Raw genomic sequence first — 20,116 nt, 5'->3', positions numbered from 1 at the left:
ACAAATTTCCTTATTTTTCTCATATTATATTATCCTGTATTTTTTGTCGCAGTTTTTGTTTTAAATAGTGCTTTAAAGCATTTTTTCTAAATAATTTGCAGAACATTAATTATTTAGGAAACAGAAAAGCATTATTTCTTCTCATTTCATATAGCTAATTTCTTAAACATACCATGTTATACTTGTATTACTCGAAATTCTGAATTGCTATTGCATGTGAAATGCACAAAAGGTGCCTGAGTCATGAGGCACAGGAAATATAAATTATTTTCTTTGTTACTACAGTGAACTCACAATCATGGTAGACTCTGAAAACGTAAGTGGAGTCCCAGTTGTGAGATGTGTACTGTAATCAAAATGCCAGTTTTAACAGCTATACCTGTTTTTATTGAACATATCACCTAAGGAAATACCTAAACTATTCTACAATCCCTAATGTAAAATCTCTATAAATCTGCTCAAATAATTAAGATCAATACAGAAATATTACAAGTCTAATTCAAATGTTAAGAGAATGTAGATTAGTGTACTTGTTATGTGTTCTTGGAAGTAACAGTTTTTCAGAGTAGGACGTATTTGGTACATTTTGAGTCAGTCCAAATGATACATAAATGACTAATTGCTTTGAAAAGCAATGTCACAGTCACAGAAATACTTTCAAACGCTGTCATGGTCTGAGGCATGAAAATGACCATTAAATGTGCAACCCTGAAACCTGAAAGTTTTTGTAGGTTTTAATAAAGTCCTTGACATTTGCCATCAGCTACTGGAGGCTAGAGATGAAAGGGAAAAAATGTGTGAAGCATTCAATCTAGCAAAATCTAAATTTAAATAATGGTAAGGTGGCATTGTTATTTAATATTGCTTTTTACCTAATTAATGTGCAAACAGGCAGTACATTCAGTTTTTGGTAGATAAGCGTAGATATATCATGTACCATATAGGACTTAAAAAGGTTCATGGATTGTTTTAATGTTGTTAGTAGCTGAAGAATGGTCATTAATGGGGATTAATTAGAAACCAGTTTATCTTACAATAAAGAAAACATTTCTATACATGGAAGATGATGAGAATCTGGGATCAACTTAGCATGGGAGACTGGAGTCATGGTCTTTGGCTTCAATGCAATCAACATAAAATCAGCTTTGTTGCTAAATATCTAAATGCGCAAGATGGGCTAACTGACTTCCTCCTATCTCCTTAATTTGACTGTAGCCTTAACTTTAAATTCACTGATCTTGTATTTTGATTTACACAGATAATATTTTTGCTTATGAATACCTCTTATTCACAAATTTATACAGTAAAAGGCATCAAAAATGTGTTACGAATCAAACAATGTGTATTAAGATAGCAGAAAGACACTGTGTCAATATTAGCAACTTAAAATTAATGTTAAATCAAATAAATGAACTACAGACACAGCTTATTTTAATTAAATACGCAGATTACATGGGATTAATTACATGTCTACCTCATTAACTACTTAACTAATTATACAAATTATGTGAAATTATGTGAACAATTTTATTGCTGGCTTGAGACCACTCTGAAAACAGTACTTTTCTACTTTTGAACGTGCACAAATGTGCAGAAAGACATGAAGGATGTAGAAAATCCCTTGTGCAATAACATAAAAACTAAATATCTGGGGATGACTGAAACTCTTACGGACACTTATATCCCCCCAAAAATGTGACTTGCCTGCTGTCTTATGCCCAAGATCTCCATTCATATCCGCATTAGTTACTGTGTTAAAAGTATCAGCTACGTTAGCGTTATCATTACAAAATAAATTAGCATTATTCCTTAGTAACAAAAAGGCAGTTTGAAGACTCAATATGTAATGTAATAAAATGCACAAAAACAGAACCCACGTATAAATATCTATTCATCTTCTATATACCAATTATCCAGCACATGTATCTACATGTCATTTTCCCTAGTTTAGTTTTTTCTGAAGTCTTACTTATTTGGAAACATGGATAAAACTGAACAAAACACTGATTTGGATGAGACTATGTGTGGATGTTAATGGATACAGAATTTTATGCGTGATCATGCTAGATGTGGAAAAATAGCTAATAAAACCGGGTAGTTAATAATATTTTTGCCTGGAGCGATCAATTACCGTGCTTTAACGGGCAATTTTAAATTGCTTGCTAGAAATATAAGGATTTGCTGTGCAATGTGTTGGAACAGAATTCTCATTAAAGAGGAAGATGAAATCAAAACAAATTTGGTAAATGAACTCCCTGATTTATATACATGTGCTTCTTTCTTGCCACGATGCTGTACGTATTTCTAAATAACAATAAACAAGTCTCCATTCTGCTAGAATTTTCGAATACATAAACCATCATAACAAAAAAAGCAGAACTTGAAGGACCTTTAATGGTTACAGCAAGATCCCTTCTATGGGTCCAGACTATGGACGCCTCTATGACATCACAGCTCCAGCTGAGAGCCCACTGCATAGTTTACGCCTGGAGTCAATATTAGTGTTCTGCTCATAGCCAGGTGTGCACATGAATGGAGCCAATGCACATGCTGATGAGGTTAGCCTCCATCCACTCCGCAGAGCCAGTTGGGGTAAACAACAAATCAGGGAAACCCGATCTCCTCCTGGCCAATGGCATGCACTGCCTTTTATCAACAGACTGATGCTGTCTTTTGTCATTCTGTGTCCAGACAGTGGAGAGCATACGAGTCATGCGGGGCAACAGCATACAGGTGCAGTGAAGGCGGACGAACGTGACGCATACAGGCAACATGACAGAGGGCGGGGGGTTGGGGGGGGGGGGCGAGCTTACCGATGCGGTCGAGCCGGTCGATAGCTACAGTCTCAAAAGCCCTCCGCATCATGGGATATTCTTCCAGCACCTCGTTGAAATGATCGACGGACAGCGAGAAAAGACGGCAGTAGGTGTCGGCGCGAACGCTGGCTGTGCGGCGCCCTTTAGTCAGCAAGCAGATCTCTGTGTGAGACATAACAGAAGCCTTTCATTATTACAATTAACAAATCAATACAAACCAGGCCACAACCTTATCCAAATTTAATTTGCAATATGCAGAGTTGTTTTACACTAACTGTAGTACAAAAGTCCCTTTATGTAATGTTGAAGTTACTGAGTCTGCGTAACTGAATCAAAGGTTTTGAATAACATCCTTTGATGCACTTGACGGAATGTGAATGGATTTAAACACTGACTCTCTACCAGACAGGTAGAATTTAAGTAAAACTGTGTACATGAACTAGTACTGAGTAATATGGCAATAATGAAAATATCAGAACATGGTAAGATATGATATGAAACAATAGGAAGTGAAATCATTTATATCTTTTTTTGAGGAACCACAAATTTCAGTTGCATTCCTTATTCTTTAGAGAAGACAATAAAAAACACAAACATTAAAAACACTGACAGTAACAACAGCATCTAATTCCATTATCTAGCAGTTAAATTACATCACTAGAATTCCTCTCATGTCTACTGGGTATAACGACAGATAATGATTTTTTTCTATGTATGTATGTGTTATTTTTTCAGCCATGCCTGTGCCCTTTGCCAAATAAAAATGCAACTCATGTGCCAAAATGTCCTGTCATTTGTCTTGATACAAATCATATTCACAATACTTAAGTCAATTATGTCTTGAGTATCAGACATGAATTGGGGCATGTGTGATTACATTTTTTAAAAAAAGGATTCAGGGACACATTCTGATTAAGGACATTCCATTCATGACAATAATAAAAAAAAACAAATAAAAAAGTAAATTCCTGCTAAATGAATACAGATTCCAGTCTTGGTTTTAATGCCTGTTGGGAAAAAAAGACACATTTTACATCTGAGAAGTTCTCCAGCCCGGAACTGTGGGACACAGGCAGAATACCTAAATCACAATCGTAAAGGAAAGTACAGTATGTGAACAAAGAACAACTGGACAAAAGTTGATAACAGTTAAAACATAGCTAAGCATATAATAAACACAAAAACAAAATACGGAAGTATTCAAATAAGATTTAATAAAGTTTAAATTTGCCGTAACTGTTTTTATGATGATTATTAATCATTGGTTAGGTTTGGCAGCATTTTGATTGATGACATTGATTGGCACATTACGTCTACTGTTTAAATGTACAGTATGTCCATTTTAAATTGTTTCTGAATAACTTAGTGTACTCTGGGAAATATGTTCCATACATTGCATTCCTATTGTTAAGCAGGTTGAAAAATAATGTATCCATTTCTTTATATGCTATTAAGAGAGACGATTCATATACCTCCAAAATAAGATCCATCTGTTAGCTTAATCTCTTTATTGTGCTTTGTAATCACGCTGGCAACCCCGTGCTGGATGAAGTACATCTTCTTCCCCACAGTGCCCTCACGAATTATGTAGTCATTGGGCTGGAACACTTCAAACTTCAGTTTACTCAGCATGCTCGTCACAAAGTTCGGGTCAGCGTTGGCAAACAGCGGCATTGTAGCTACCAGCTTCCGGCAGTTGAAGTTCACAATTTCCTACAAGGAAAAACAAAGGTTATGCACGGAATTAGTTAAAAACACAAACACAAAACATGTAAACAATCTGACAACACCTATAGATCAAATATTATTATTTTTTAATTTTTCTAGAACAGGGGTGTGGAACCTGACCCATGGAGGGCCGGTGTGGGTGCAGGTCTTTGGGATGGCCTCTCAATCAGGCAATAACAGTGACTCCCCAGGAATGAAGCTGAGAACCACTGCTGCAGTATTGGACGATTGAGAGGTCATCCCAAAAACCCACATCCACACCGGTCCTCCATGGAAAAGCTCCCCTCCTCTGCTTTACAAGGTGCAAAGTTCAAGTATAAATTCCACTAAATGATTGATTTTCCATAAAGAGATTCCTTTTTGTAAACTCATCCCAAATACCAGAAAAAAATGGAAGAATATGTAGAGAAATTGGTGTTGATTTGTCTGAATAAGAAAAGTAGTAGAAAAGAATGTCATTCCTCACAAAACATAACAGGCACCGCAGCCACACTCATTAAATTTCACCACCAGCTCAGATAATTGATAATCAATATTTAATATTTCTAACAATGATTAGTTAAATAACTAAGTACTGAGTAGTCAAACAAGGTGCGCTAGTGGTCGAGTCAAGAAATACATGGTTGTATTGTATGGGGTGACTTTAAGAGAGGTTTTGAAATGGTTATGCTGACACACTTTGAAAGACAATATTATAGTTTTACAACAAAATGTTTAGTGTATTGGTTTGATTATCAAGTGATTGAAAGTGAATCAGGTAAATATTTCAGATTTATTAAAGATCTGTACAAAGATCATAAAAAAATCTGCAAACATGTTTGTTAGGTTCATGTTTTCTCTCCATTATTCTGCTCCTCTTTATTTTCTTTAGCTTTTTTTCTGTCTTAATGATAATCTTCTTGCTTCCGCTCTGTTCAACGTTCAAGAATTTTGTCTTATTTGATTAATAATTAATTTTAATAGGTTTCTTGCAAGCATATTAAGTCTGTCTCATTTTAAAATGTTTTGTCACATGTTTAACTTGCACTCTGCCATACTTCTGATTATTAGGCTTCCTCCTTTGGCTTAACAATTATTAATCAAATTGTGTCAAATAGCTTGATTCTCCCAGGGTCATTTTCTGAAAAATTCCATTACGCTCGGTGGAAAATCGATGGCCTTAAAAGGGCATATGCATCTATAAATGAAAAACTAATAAAACATTATTTGCATGGAAATTTCTGGAACTGCTGCTAAAAAATGCTGCTATCCCAAGAAAACCAGTTTAAGAAGCCTTGAGTCAGATTGATAGAGTACTGATTGATTTTCTATAACCATACAGCTGGGTTTAATAATGAACAGAAATACTTTCAATGGTTTTTGTTGCATTATTGTTATCAATGAACAAATATGGCACCAAGCAGACTATCTATAACCGAGGCTATTTAATAACTATTGAACACATTCAATAAACTGCCCCCCCCATGGTCACAGAAAGTTTGAAGTATATCCCAGGATGCATTGGGAAGAAGACAACATGCATCCAAGCGTGGATGTCAAGCTATCACGGGGTAGACACCTATACACCATAAGGACAATTTAGAGACATCACTTAAACCGAGGGCGTGGAAGAAAACTGGATACCCAAAGGTAATCCACATGAACAAAGGGAAAAGATGCAGATTCTGCACAAACACTTACAACACTCATCCCTTAACTGCTTATGGTAATAAATAGCCACTGCCTAATCAACAGGTCCTCCAAAACAAACGAAACAAAAGCAACTCCAGAGAGTACAAAACCCAAAGCCGTCAAAGCAAGATGCCACTTTACAGAGCTGACTTGAATATTTGCATCAGAGGACGTGTATTAGAGCAGGGTAAGCTTTCAGTGGGCACTATACATTAATATAGAAGACGACGGTCTATATTTTTCCCAAAATGTCATAACAGCCTAGCCTTGGTGAGAAAAACACCAGTTTTAGCTGATCCTTCTCACCTGTCTTTTGTCTTGACAATTTCCATGCCATGCCAGAAACAGTTTTTTCAGAGGTTACTAGGCAAGAGAAAACAGCTATCAGTGGAGCCAGGAAAGATGAGCCATACAGACTCCTATAAACGGGCAGTCTACAAAAGCTGTAACAGCATCATCTGGCTAAATGGTATATTATTCTGTCCACCCCATGGTCTTAACTGGGATAAGTGGCTGGATGATATATGGATGGATTTTTCCATTATGGAAAAAAACAAAACAACTCTCCCATAACTTTGCAAATAGTATCATTTAAATACCATCTTCAAGGAAGCATTTCTATTTCAGCAAGATTTTTTCTTTTTCCCTGATTTGGTCTCTACTAAATTATCCAATTTGTCATTGCACACGGACATAATTTCTCATGCAAATAAAAGCAAATCAGACTCATTGCACGAGGGCGCGGAAGAGGAAGTCATTTGTATATGTGGGGTCATCTGCCACCTTTTGAGTTTTGCTTACATGTACAATTATATTATTTGCTGGAAAACCACGGGGCATCATTATTATACACACAGCTGGGAGGCTGAAATGGATATGACTCAAACTATGCCTTATATAACACAATTTTATATAACTGGTTTAATTCCTTGCACCATTAACTCTTAAAACTATGCTATTGGATATGATACAATCATTGTTCTCATCATTCAATCCACATTCATGTTTTAAAGAGCTTTGTATCTGATTTATTAGCCTAGATTAATTGTATTTTTATAATTATTTCTCATCTTACATATTAGATAGATAGACAGACAGACAGACAGACAGATAGATTTTAGCTATATATTAATTTACGCATTCATTCATGCGTTGATTTAATTTAATTTAATCATTGTTTATACCCTTTCTCAAGGCACCTTTTACTGCGTCATCAGTGCCCTATTCAACCTATGCATGCTGAGCCTCAATGGGAAAAAGTAAATGAATGTTAGTCCCCATCACTCTTTTTTGTCCCTTGCATCATTAGCTGTTTAATTTACCGAAACCGAGACCGATGACTTGTGCTCCACAAAGGGCTCTTCATGAACAGAAACCATTTCTAATTGGTCACTGTGCTGGAGAGACCGATTATAGCATTAGTCCCTTTCCTGCATTGCAGTAAGTCATGATTAAATGTGCATCTGCTGTGTAATGTGGATTTCCAACATATATTTTATGAAACATAAAGAAAACGCATGGATTTAAGGAAGTTATTTGTTAATTACTAAGCGTTTTCCTGAACTTCAGAATGAAATATACACATGACTGTCAATAAATCAGTTCAGGCATTAAATTATTAATTTCAGTGTACAGGAAAAAAATGAGAAACTATTGCACTTTTCACAGTGTTTGTATATCATGTGCAGTACTTTCTTCACAATCAATAGTTATGTACCAAAAAGCAATAATAATACTATATATTAAATACTTCTAATTTAATACAACTGGACAGGTTAAAGCATAATCAAGTAAAATAAAAATAGACAATGATTAATGCAAGTAGTACGATAGCAAAACTGATTTTTTTTATGCAGTGAATCTCAATGACAAAAGATACTGGTGAACACAAAAATGTAGATTTTTTTTGTTGCTTTTCTTTAAAATATAATGAACTTCAGTTGACATGATTTGCACTAAACATTAAAGAGGCACCAAATTGATTTTATATTCCATAAATAGTTTGCTATACTCAGTATAAGGAGAGCATCGTTCCACTAGATCCTAGCCAGAGAACAGCAGGTTGTGTTTTAATACCACAGGTCAGACATACTTAATAAACTCGCCTATCACTGGTCTCTGATTACTGCCTCTAATTAAGTCAAGTGACTCTGTTACCAAGAGCTGCTTGAGTCCTGCTCCCTAGGTGGAATTTAACGCTTCGTTCTTCCGCTGTTCCCCTTAAGCAGATAATGAGCTCTGTCTCAGCTAACTCTCTTCCCACCGCAGACATCTCTCAGGCAGGCCTCTTGGCTCTGTGGGTACCTCTGCTGTCTCACACCTCCAGGACTGAGGCTCTGAATCTCATTTCTGCTCTATGTGTAAAGTTTCCTCTGGGTTCTCTGGTTTATTTTGCAATTAGGCAAACTGATATCTTTAAATTACCCATAGTTATGTATGTGCCCCTGAAATGGACTGGCATCCCATTCAGTGTTTACAAACACACACACACACGGGCACACACACACACACACACACACACACACACACACAGCTTTGTAATTATATTTTTGTGGAGACTCTCCATTCATTTTTGTGGGGAAAACTCTAATCCCAACATGAAGACCATAACCCCTACCCAGTCCTAACCTTAATCATAAGTAACTAAACCAAACAAAATACAAGTCTTTTGGTATGTTTAGTTTTTTGATTGCATTTACATATTTCTATAAAATTGAATTTCCCTTTATGGGGACCAAAAAAGGACCAAAAATGGTCCCCACAACGTCAAAATAATAGGTTTTTATCACATTCAGGGGACACACAATGTATTGTATATCTGACCCACACACATACAGTAGGTAGTACTGTTTAGGACCTACTTCAAGGTAGACGAGTTCAGAGGCCTTTTTGCACACCACTGTCATATTGAGCTGTTGTTTTTGCACTTGTGGCCTTCCTGTTAGCTTTAACAAGTCTGGCCATTCCCCTCTGACCTCTCTCATTAACAAGATGTTTGTTTCCCACAGAACTGTCACTGACTGGATGTTTTTTTCATTGTTTATTCTCTGAAAATGCTAAACACCGAGAGTTGCTGAAACCACCATGTCTGTCAGCAACAACCGCACCACAGGTGAAATCACTTAGATCATGCATCAGAGCCGTTCCGATGCTTAGATAAACAGTAACTGAACCTCTTGACCCCGGCTGTACAGTATGTATTCAGTTACAGTGACATGATTTTCTGTTTGGCGGAGGAAGGTGACCCAAGCAAACGAGCCATTGAGAGTATGTGTATACAGAGCATTCTTCTTTGTGTTTCTTATGCCACAATGGCTAAGTAGGTAAGCATGAATGAAAACACTTATTAATGCCATTCAAGGGGAAGGTGACCATCGGAAAAAGGGCAGCCTGTCACAGAAGAAAGAGGTTTTCATGATCATTAGTCTCACTTGTCACTCATTCCAGGAAATCTACTTACTACTGTTTCATAATTTGTGTCATTGAAAAACCCAGCTACAGGTTAGAAACATGTAACCATTTTGTTCTTCTTTGACTACATTGCTTCTCCCCCCCCCCATGCTTCCATGTGTTGTATATAACCCTTCCTTGTCCTACTCTGCCTTAAGTAACCCTCCCCTGTCTGATTTCCATGTCACGTCGTTTTGTATGGAATTCCAAATGAAAGGATTCTCAAAGTCACTCTACCTCTTTCAGTGGATCATTCAGCTCACTTAAAATATTATCTTCATCAAAGATCTTGCCCTGATAGCGGTGCTCATAGTAATCGTGTATCTTCTGTCGCATATCTGCAGGTAGCTTGTGGAAGGACATGTACTGCTCCACTTGCTTGTACTGTAGAGGAAAGAAAGAACAGACTGTTTAATTGCTATAATGAACTGAATTAATCATCTAAGATAAAGATAATGCATACAAGTAATACTGTCTACTTGAATTACATTGATTGAAAATGTTATTGTTGTACAATGTACACATACGCAACTACAATGTGATTATCTTGAACAAACTGAGCCACATTATGACAATGACAACCACTGCCTGAAACAAAGATTTGGCATACAAAATCTCACTGGAAAGTAACTCCATGATTCTGCACCTTTTGCATTTAAAAAATGGGTTAATAAAAGTCCTTTGTCTTAAACGTTGCTATTTTTGTTGTAAGATGCTTTATCTACATTGGTCATGATAACCCTGTGATGGAAACTAATCTGATAACAAATGATAAGAATATGATTATGAAAACAGGAGCAGCTTTTCTTTTAATTCATCGCTTGAGCATCCTCTGGCATGTATTAACAGTGCGTTTTGCATTCAACCACCTTAAAACCATTTGCCCAGCACTGGGACCCTGGGGCCTGCAGCCTATCGCAAGCAGCGAAGCAGAGGTACCCCCCCCCCCCCCCCCCCCCCCCGATGGAATGCAGATTCACTTAAATGCATGTTTTTGGGCTGTGGGAGGAGACCAAAGCACCCAGAGGAAAGTGGGGCATCTCGAATGCTCGGGGTGTAAATCCCACTCCTCTGAGGAGTGTAGAGATTGTGTGTTTTCCCCGTCCTACATGGGTTTCCCCTAAGTCGCTGAAGAAGAACAGTTCCCACTAACTGGAGCATCAGTAGGTGTAGCAGTCACAGCATAAGCTGGAAATGTGCTGCTCCCTGCCTTGCCTGTAGGAGGCGATAATGGTTCCTCAGCTGACTTCGCTTTCCCTACTGTCAATCAATAGGTAGAATTTAGGCCCTCAGCCACATAGCTCAAATTCAGTGCCTTAACTGCATGGGTCAGTCAACTATTCCAAAAACTTTTCTATTTTAATACATACATAAGTCATTCCTCTCAAAGAGCATGACATGGCATAAATAAAAAAGCAAATGCAATTTAGAATATGCATGAATGAATATTAATTCAGTCATTGAAAGTGACTTGCTAAGATGCCGTCTTGATCATTTGCATATGGGACATATTTGAATCACTGTTGGCCTCAGCCTGAGCAGCTGTCATGAATCCAGCATGTCTCTGGAACGCATCTATGATGGTTTCAGAGATGCTTCTGTTGCAGCTGTGGAGATTATTTCGGCAGGGGATTAAAACTACAGATTCTGTGCTTTTCTGATGCTGAAGAAGCAACCAAACATTCAACGGGCACACAGAAATGATCTTCTCTGCATTACATAAAGGCTCTTCTAGTATGTCATGTCTAATTAAAATGTACAAGGTTAATCAGCTTTAACATAAGGCAGAATTACAGACAATCTTGCCTTATTCGTAAAAGGCTTAATAGTTCAGATTTTCGTGCCAAACTCAAATGCGGCAAGTAACTGATTGTTATCTACTAAGCAAGCAGTTATAAAACATCATCGTCTTATTGCTTTTAAAGAACCTACACGACGGGCTTCAGTGCTAAAACAATATATGATGGCAATGACTGTAAATCTAGCTATTAAACTCCCTCAGCAAAACAGCAAAGCATTTAATGGATGCTGCCCAGAATCTGTTTCACACAAAGGGAAGGACTGTCAATTTGATATCTTCTCTTCGGTATAGCCTAAATTCAGCCGATAACATCACTTGTCACAAACGTTTTCAGGTGTAAGATAATCAACAATAGCTGTGCCTAGATAATGCTGTAAGTAAAAAGCAGCAAAACAGATATTATTCATGTCAAATACTAGCTGAAAATCTTTCAGAAACGGTATACTGTGTTGTGTGAGAACTATACATCTAAAAACAGGTATGCAAGGTACAAACAAGATGTGAGGTTTACCTTCTCTTGATACTGCCTTCGAGACGAGTCCAGGGACTGGATGAGGGCAGTGGCATGGCCGACAAACATGGCGTAGCAGGTGGCGCCCACGATCATGCTGAGCATGGTGATCCACAGGTCAGACATGCTAACAGGCGCCCGGGCTCCATAGCCAATGCAGAGCATGTGGCTCATCGCTTTAAAGAGGGCGTATGAGTACTGCTTCCCCCAGGAGTCGTTCTGGAAGAAAGATAGAAGTAGAGGTAGGAGGTTATCGGGTGCAACCTCCGAGACGAGGCTTTCTGATGGATCACCGCATCACCCAAAAAACATCCTGCCGACATACCCTTCAAGCTTGAGAGCTTTCTGTCCATGAAGTAAATCTTTGTTTTTTTTTATTATTTATTTCTCTGGCATGTACAAAGCAATTAATGGTTATAAGCCTTGATAAACACCACTAACATTCATTCATTTTAGACAGCTGATTCATAGCTTCCCCTGGACACATGGATTTTGTAGTGGACAGAAACAAAATGGCTTGGGTGAATTGTGCCCTGAGGTGGAGATTTCAGGTCCAGAGAGTACAAATCCAGACCGGGATTTGGCTGCAACCACCCAGTTGAGTATAAAGAGTCACAGTCCCAGAGTACTCAACTGTTTGGTTGAAACAAAATCTTGATCTGGATTTGTACTCTCCGGACCTGAAATCTCCACCTCTGATAATGCCTGCATGATTTCTGTCATTATTAATTTGTTCATCTTATATCTACTATATGGGATGCCTGGGATAGAAAAAAATAAATCAAACACAGTTGTTAATCTTATCTTACCTAATGTGAATGCAAACATTTGCGCATATGCCTAAATATATAGATAAAAATAGGCAAATAATACATATACAAAAACACTTACACAGTTTGTCAGTGTACAATACTAGGTTATCAAAGGCTGTACATATAAAATATTTCCTGGTACTAAAGCCTAGCATCTGATAGATTTGTTCCATAATGGTGTCTCCTTTTCATAAGCTAATTATTAATATTAATATTATTTTCACTGATAGCATAATAATGATCAGATATTAGCAGGATGATCATCCTGTTTTTTCTTCAGTAAAAGTTAGTGTTGTAAAATAATAATAATAATAATAATAATAATAATAATAATTAAATTTCACAATGCCAAACCATAATAACTGGCTTTGTAGACAATAAACTAGAAAGCTTGCCTTCTGTTTGTGATGATAAAAGTAAACAGGCTGTGTGTAAATTTTCACTTGTTTAGCGGCCATCAGTCAGCCAGGTGCAACTAAAAATCAGAGTTGAATTGATATTTTCTCTGTTTCTTTCATTAAAAACACAGCAATAAGTTACCTATTACCTGACTTCACAGCAGCCATTCATTCTAGTTGACAGGGGTTCTGTCTTGTCATGTCACCCTGTACATTTTCCTTTTGATTTGGATAATACAGTATATTTCCCAATCTGGGAGGGAGCAAAAACATGGACGGTCTGTGGGTCCCCAAGGACCGGACTGGGAAACACTAGTATAATAGACCAGTTACAGTACTTATCTGCTTGAATTGGCACAGAACCAGTCTATTAGTACCCGGGCTTGAGCGCCTGTCAAAGCCTTTCTAGTACAGGCACCACTGAGTTTGCACTGACACTTATTGCACTTTACACAAACCTCAGACATGCAGACATGTACACAAAAATCCCAGCCAATTTCTGATATAGTTATATCTATATGCCATCTGAAAGAAATATAATAGACAGAGGAAACTGACATTCTGTTTGTCAAGCTATTAAGGAGCCATGTTACATAGGATGTGATAGATGTAAGCAATACATTTCATATATTGTTAGACAGTCTAATAAAATATAATGAAATGTGATGCTTGTATGATAAATTACTAATTATGAAAAAATGCTACCAAAACAAAAAAAGTTTAAAGATATATTTTATTGCAGTATATTTGGAAAATTCTGGAACTGGTTGTAAAATAGCAAAATACAGTACATTGTCACATTACAGTTAGCATAGTTTTATAATGTTACAATGTATTAAATCCTTTTAACATGAACTTGTCTTGTGGTTAACAGTGATTTTCAAAGCTTCAGCAGATGATACACTGTATTTAGAGAACATGCCAGAGGACAAATTTAGTATTTGATCTGAAGCTTGTTCACAGAAAAGCAGGGATTTCATCTGCTTTAATTTAGCTTACACGGTTATTTCTGTTCAGAGTATTACCATCAGAGTTTATTCTTTAAGATGTCCATAAATGCCGGAGTTAAAGAAAAAAAACATTACATTGATTGTTTTTGTAAAGCCACACAATAGCTCACAGGTCTGTAAAAGGTAATAAAATTAGAAAAGGTAAAAGGAATTTTTACATGAAACATTTTCTAAAATCTACTTAAATCTGACATTTCTGGTGATTGTAATGACTGATTCCTAAATGGATGCAGATTATTTCATTTATATATCTGGCCAGTTAATAATCATGTTAAACATAGAAAGGCAAGACTATGTCATACTGGGCCTTGGATAATCTGCAATTTTTCTCATGTGATTCTTTGATTCCCTTTTTTCTTTCTAGTATCAGATAGTTATTGATTGACCCGGACAAACGTCAAATCACATTTTCTTGCATAGACCCTCACAAATCTGATTTTACACACACCCACCTCATATCCTAGTCAGGGGGGTGGGGAATTATATAAAATACATGGATTATAATACTGGATATACAGAATTCTAGTCCATCACAGGACATACACACTCACAAAGTATGAAACTATGGGAAATTCAGATACGCCAACTATTCAACTGTCTTGGGGGGGGAGTCAAAGCCCCTCACTCCAGCAATGTGAGATTAATGGTGTGCTAGCTAGCTCGATGTGAGGTGAATGGTGTGCTTGCTAGCTCAATGTGAGGTGAATGGTGTGCTAGCTAGCTCGATGTGAGGTAAATAGTGTGCTAGCTAGCTCGATATGAGATGAATGGTGTGCTAGCTAGCTCGATATGAGATGAATGGTGCGCTAGCTAGCTCGATGTGAGGTGAATGGTGCTCTAGCTAGCTCGATGTGAGGTGAATGGTGCTCTAGCTAGCTCGATGTGAGATGAATGGTGCGCTAGCTAGCTCGATGTGAGGTAAATGGTGCGCTAGCTAGCTCGATGTGAGGTGAATGGTGCTCTAGCTAGCTCGATGTGAGGTGAATGGTGCTCTAGCTAGCTCGATGTGAGGTGAATGGTGTGCTAGCTAGCTCGATGTGAGGTGAATGGTGCTCTAGCTAGCTCGATGTGAGATGAATGGTGTGCTAGCTAGCTCGATGTGAGGTGAATGGTGCTCTAGCTAGCTTGATGTGAGGTGAATGGTGTGCTAGCTAGCTCGATGTGAGGTGAATGGTGCTCTAGCTAGCTCGATGTGAGGTGAATGGTGTGCTAGCTAGCTCAGTATGTAACATTATTGTCCCTGTGAGCCAGAATCATGGATTTGAGTCTGTTTATTGAAATACTGTTATGTCAATCTGCAACAGCATGAAGAGCATAAGGGACTACTTGTGATTTTTTGCTTATGAACTAGTTTAAAGATATTTAATGTAAATATTTATATCTTGGAAAAAAACAGTGAGGATAAATGTGATTGTTTTAAAAATTCAATACAATGTGATACTTTAGAGCTGCATAAAAAAATAATATTATTTATGTGATTTCAGATCCTCAGCACTGACACATGGAGCAGAACACTGATTATTACAAAGATGTGCCTAAAACTGCACCGTACTTGACTCTCATTTTTCCCATTTAATTTCAGATTAAATTGTTAGACAGAGCTGACACAGATGCTCTATGAGGTCATTCACTTGTCTGTCATACATTTTCAAAGACGACACTCCAATGCATTCATGGAGATCGCTGCTAACTTTGAACACTCCATGCTCTGCAATACACTGAGCAACTGTGCACAGAATGTGAAGTACAAGACAATAGAAGGCAGGACCATGGACTTGTCCTACACTAACCTGAAGGATGCATACTGCATTGCTTTGTAAGACACATCACAGTCTTGTGATGTCACCAAATGCAAGTGCCTTGTTCAGCGACAGTTCTTTATTATGAACGTTATGAAATTGCGGTCAAAGCAATAAATACATCAAGACACAAGGAATATCAATACAAGCAGATAATGAAGCACAATAAATCATGTGAAGCATTTGTAAATTATATTAACCTATTTTTAGGTTAGTTAGTTATTAATGAACTACATGAAGCAAAAATTTCAATTAATTGATTGCAATTTCCATGCCTGTTTGCATACCTGACCTATGGTTTCTTAAAATAAAGCACCTACTTAACCTACTGTATGTACTCTTAACTTTATGGGTCTAGTTATGAAAGAATGGTATAATATCTTAACTAGACTGCATGATTTTCTATATTCCCTGTTGATATTCCATAAACCATTGCATCACTTCCAGTGTTTTTAACACCTGCCAGCGTTCAACACTCCTTGCAACCATGTCTCGTCAGACTACACCCTGCCAGACCACACACTGCCAGACCACACATTGCCTCACCTGTGTATTAGGCACCCCTATTACTTTATCTCCTAATTAGGTCAACAGTAATATAAGCTTTTGTGAAGTATTGTGCCTGTGCTGGTTGCCTATTGTGGTCCTCTAATTTTTCTCTGGTACATTGACCCTGTTTTTCGGAATGCTGATCTAGGCTTGAAATCTGACTGGTTTTCTGACCATAACCTGCCCTTCAGAATAATGACTGTTGATGAACCTTGATGTGCCAGTAAAAGATTTGCTCTGCACATCGATCACTGCATCGATTCACTACAGAATAGCTCATCCTGACAGATACAGAAGAGCTCCAGGAGTAGTGGCCAGGCCAAGTGAAAAGATTCACTCACCTTGTTCAGATGGTCCACTCACCCTTGATTCCCGCAACCCCCGTGAAATATCATCAGACACATTAGCTGGTCCTTCAAGCCCACAAAAGTATTTCCCAGCCATGAACTGGAACTGTCACACCTGAGAGGTATGATGGCAACCCCAATGAGCTACTGACGCAGTGTTCCCTATATATGACCCTTTACCCATAGAAATTTCCATCTGAGACCACAAGATTCATTTTCATTTCTCTATTGATTGGTAGAGCTCTGGAGTACGCAAAGGCTTCATGGCATCAGAATAGCCCTCTTTTTAATTCAGAGAGTCAATTTCTCACACTGTTTCACCAACTGCTTAATCATCTGGCTGCAGGCAGGAACACAGTACATCTACTCTGTGACATTCATCAAGAAAATCATTCTGTGGCTGAGAACGCCCTTGAATTTTGCACACTGGCTGAGGGTAGTTATCGGACTGAGGCAGCTTTATTAACAGCACATGACCATGGTTTAAATTCAGAACTTCACTCCATCTCCAGTTTGGATCAATACATTCATAAGTCCTTCTCCATTGACAGTCTTCTTCTTGAGCAATGGAGAGTCAGAACCATTTCACCCACTATTCATAGGTCCGTTGCTGTTTCCCATTTCTAGCCTTCTTTGACCCTGAACCAGTTCAACTGGGTTGAGCATCCTTTCCTATGTGTTTATATTGTGGGAAACCTGTACATCACTAGTTGGAGTGTCTTGTGTGCCCCCCAAATGGGGGGGGGGACCATCAGTAAGTACTTGTGCCACCCACAGGAAGCATTACAGATTTTCAGAATGCCATTTGGGATTCAAAATGCTCCTTCTGTGTTTCAGTGCTTCATAAAGTAGACCAGGGTTCTCCAACTCCGGTCCTGGAGAGCTACTATCCAGTTGGTTTTCTGTCCCACTTGGCTTCTGATGAGCCACAGCTGGCCCTGGTATTTACCTGAGAACAGGTGTGGCTCATCAGAAGACAGGTAGGATAGAAAACCTACTGGATAGTAGCTCTCCAGGACCGTTGGAGACCCCTGAATTAGACCATTCAGATCTTTTCAGATAAATCAATTCCTGATGAAGTCTGAGACTATGTCTTCTCCTGCCCTCTATGAGCTCAGTTCTCAGTCTACCTCCAGGTATGTTAGAACCATTGGCAAAACCTCATAAAGCCTATCAGAATGGATTTTAACACGAACTTTATATCACAGCTTCAGTGTAATAGAGTAGCTGTGGACTGGTTTTCGAAAATGTGTCGTCTTGTTTCTCTACATAGTTTGTCCTCTGCCATGGAGCTCAGAGAATGTTTATTCAATCAGGTTTTTAGGTTGTACAGAATTCCTGAGGACATTGTTTTAAACATATAGTTCACATCAGGACAACAATTTACAATTTAAATGCAAACAGCATTTTGTGAGGATCCTTCCATTGTTTCCTTGGAAAATGGAGTCAGAAGAGGTTTTAGGGGTGTATTAATAGTTTTGTCGGAGTGGATAAGTCTGGGAAGCGGCCCATTTTCAACTTCGAAGGTCTGAGAGTTGGTGCCATCCGACTTGTTCCATTCTGGTCAAAGCATGCACGCCTATTGATTAAATGCATTAACCCAGTTTTCTATCACTTACAGATACTACCCAGCCATCAAAAATCAGTTCTCCCCGCCGAAGCCTGTTTTTTAAGTCCCATGTTCCTGACCTCTACTCCAGCTGTGCCTCTCTTCCTCTTTCGGAGGCTGGCAGAGAACCAGCATATTCATTCAATGTCTTATTGGACTCCATACACCACAGGGGACCGTTGGCATATTTAGTTAACTGGGAGGGATATATTCCTGGGTTCCAGAACTTGACATCCTCAGCCACTACCTGAACAAGCACTTCCATCGTGCCCTTCCAGATCCCCCTGCTCTGTGCCCTTGTTGTCACCCACCTGGGCATCGTTCCAGGGTGTTGGGTACTATAACACCTTCCGCCAGTCAACACTCCCTGCACCTACGCCAAGTGGAACCATGCCCTGCCTTATGCCTCACCAGAATATTAGAATATTAGTCACACCTGTTGTCTGTCTCCAGGGTTTGTCCTAGGCATAACTGAACTAAGAGGCTGCTTAGATCCCACCAGGGACCACGCCCATCTGATCAGCCTGTCAGAATGGGAAGAAAGATGACAGGTGACAACTAGGTTAATCAAAATTTTATTTTGACCAGCCCCACTTGTCTTTTTTGATACACCTGATTGTGTCTGACTATCATGTTTAAGTTTTGCCTGCGCTATTGACCACGTCTTTTGGATTTTTGATTTGGACTCGTCTACCAGACTTGTCTGACCCTAGCCTGCTCTTTTGTGTAACAATAGTGGATTACGTTTTGGTATTGATGAGCTGTCCCAGTAAAGGAATTGCTCTGCTCTCGGATCATTGGACTCATTCATTACAATAATGTATTTTCCCCTCTTATGGTGTATCCCTTCAAGGCTGTTGTTGGCTTTAAAATATCTATTCATTTAGATGGCAAATGTCAACAATCTGATGACAGTATATTGATTTTTATTATTAAAATGCAAAAATAGTGGATGAAATGCATTGATAAAGTGATATTAAAAAATCAATGTAGTTCATTTCTGTTTGCAATATAAATGCCACCTCTTACGTTTACTGCAACCCAGGTCATCTATTTCTATGTGACATTTTGATGTAGAATAGAACAGAATGCAGGCATTTTATTCATTCTGTGAGCAAATCAAGTCATTTGCACATACATCAGGTTTTGAGGTCAAAGTGCAGTTGGGGTGAGAATTGGCAGAGATATATATATATCAACAACACATTCACATTGTCATCTGGACTGTTTTTGACCACTGTCTTCTCTTATCTGTGTATGCATCTGCAGTATGATTGAGAGCCATTGACAATCAGTGATGATCCACCTGTATGTAAGAACATACTTGGCCAAATAAACCAGAATCTGATTCTGATTTGAAGAGTTATCGCAATTTTGAAAGTGACATTGCAATTTTAAAAAAAAAAAACTGCTGAAGAGAAGCTAATCTTGCTTTGCTTGTTCGTTGTTTTTTAACATGATTCCTCTTGAGCATTTCAGGTCTACATTGAAAGTAAAAATTATCTTCTCACTTTAAAGAGCCTTAATTAAGCTCAACTCAACAAATAAACCCTAAAACAAAAAATGATTAACATAAAACAGTACAGTACAAACTCCAGTACCTACAGCAGTATCA

General features: G+C 38.2%; 1 protein-coding gene across 1 annotated transcript in view; it reads right to left on the bottom strand.

Annotated features, from left to right (window-relative positions):
* Positions 1 to 20,116, bottom strand: part of hcn1 (hyperpolarization activated cyclic nucleotide-gated potassium channel 1) — a 58,779-nt gene that overhangs the window by 8,905 nt on the left and 29,758 nt on the right. The window contains exons 4-7 of the mRNA XM_072714625.1: positions 11,978 to 12,196; positions 9,903 to 10,049; positions 4,289 to 4,529; positions 2,814 to 2,978 (exon numbers count right to left, since the gene is read on the bottom strand). Coding sequence (XP_072570726.1) covers positions 2,814 to 2,978; positions 4,289 to 4,529; positions 9,903 to 10,049; positions 11,978 to 12,196 — 772 coding nt within the window. The remainder of the gene's footprint in view (positions 1 to 2,813; positions 2,979 to 4,288; positions 4,530 to 9,902; positions 10,050 to 11,977; positions 12,197 to 20,116) is intronic.

The sequence above is a fragment of the Paramormyrops kingsleyae genome, chromosome 7 (assembly GCF_048594095.1).
Source record: "Paramormyrops kingsleyae isolate MSU_618 chromosome 7, PKINGS_0.4, whole genome shotgun sequence".
In the NCBI taxonomy this organism is placed as follows: Eukaryota; Metazoa; Chordata; class Actinopteri; order Osteoglossiformes; family Mormyridae; genus Paramormyrops; species Paramormyrops kingsleyae.
This window is presented reverse-complemented; position numbering and strand designations above follow the sequence as displayed.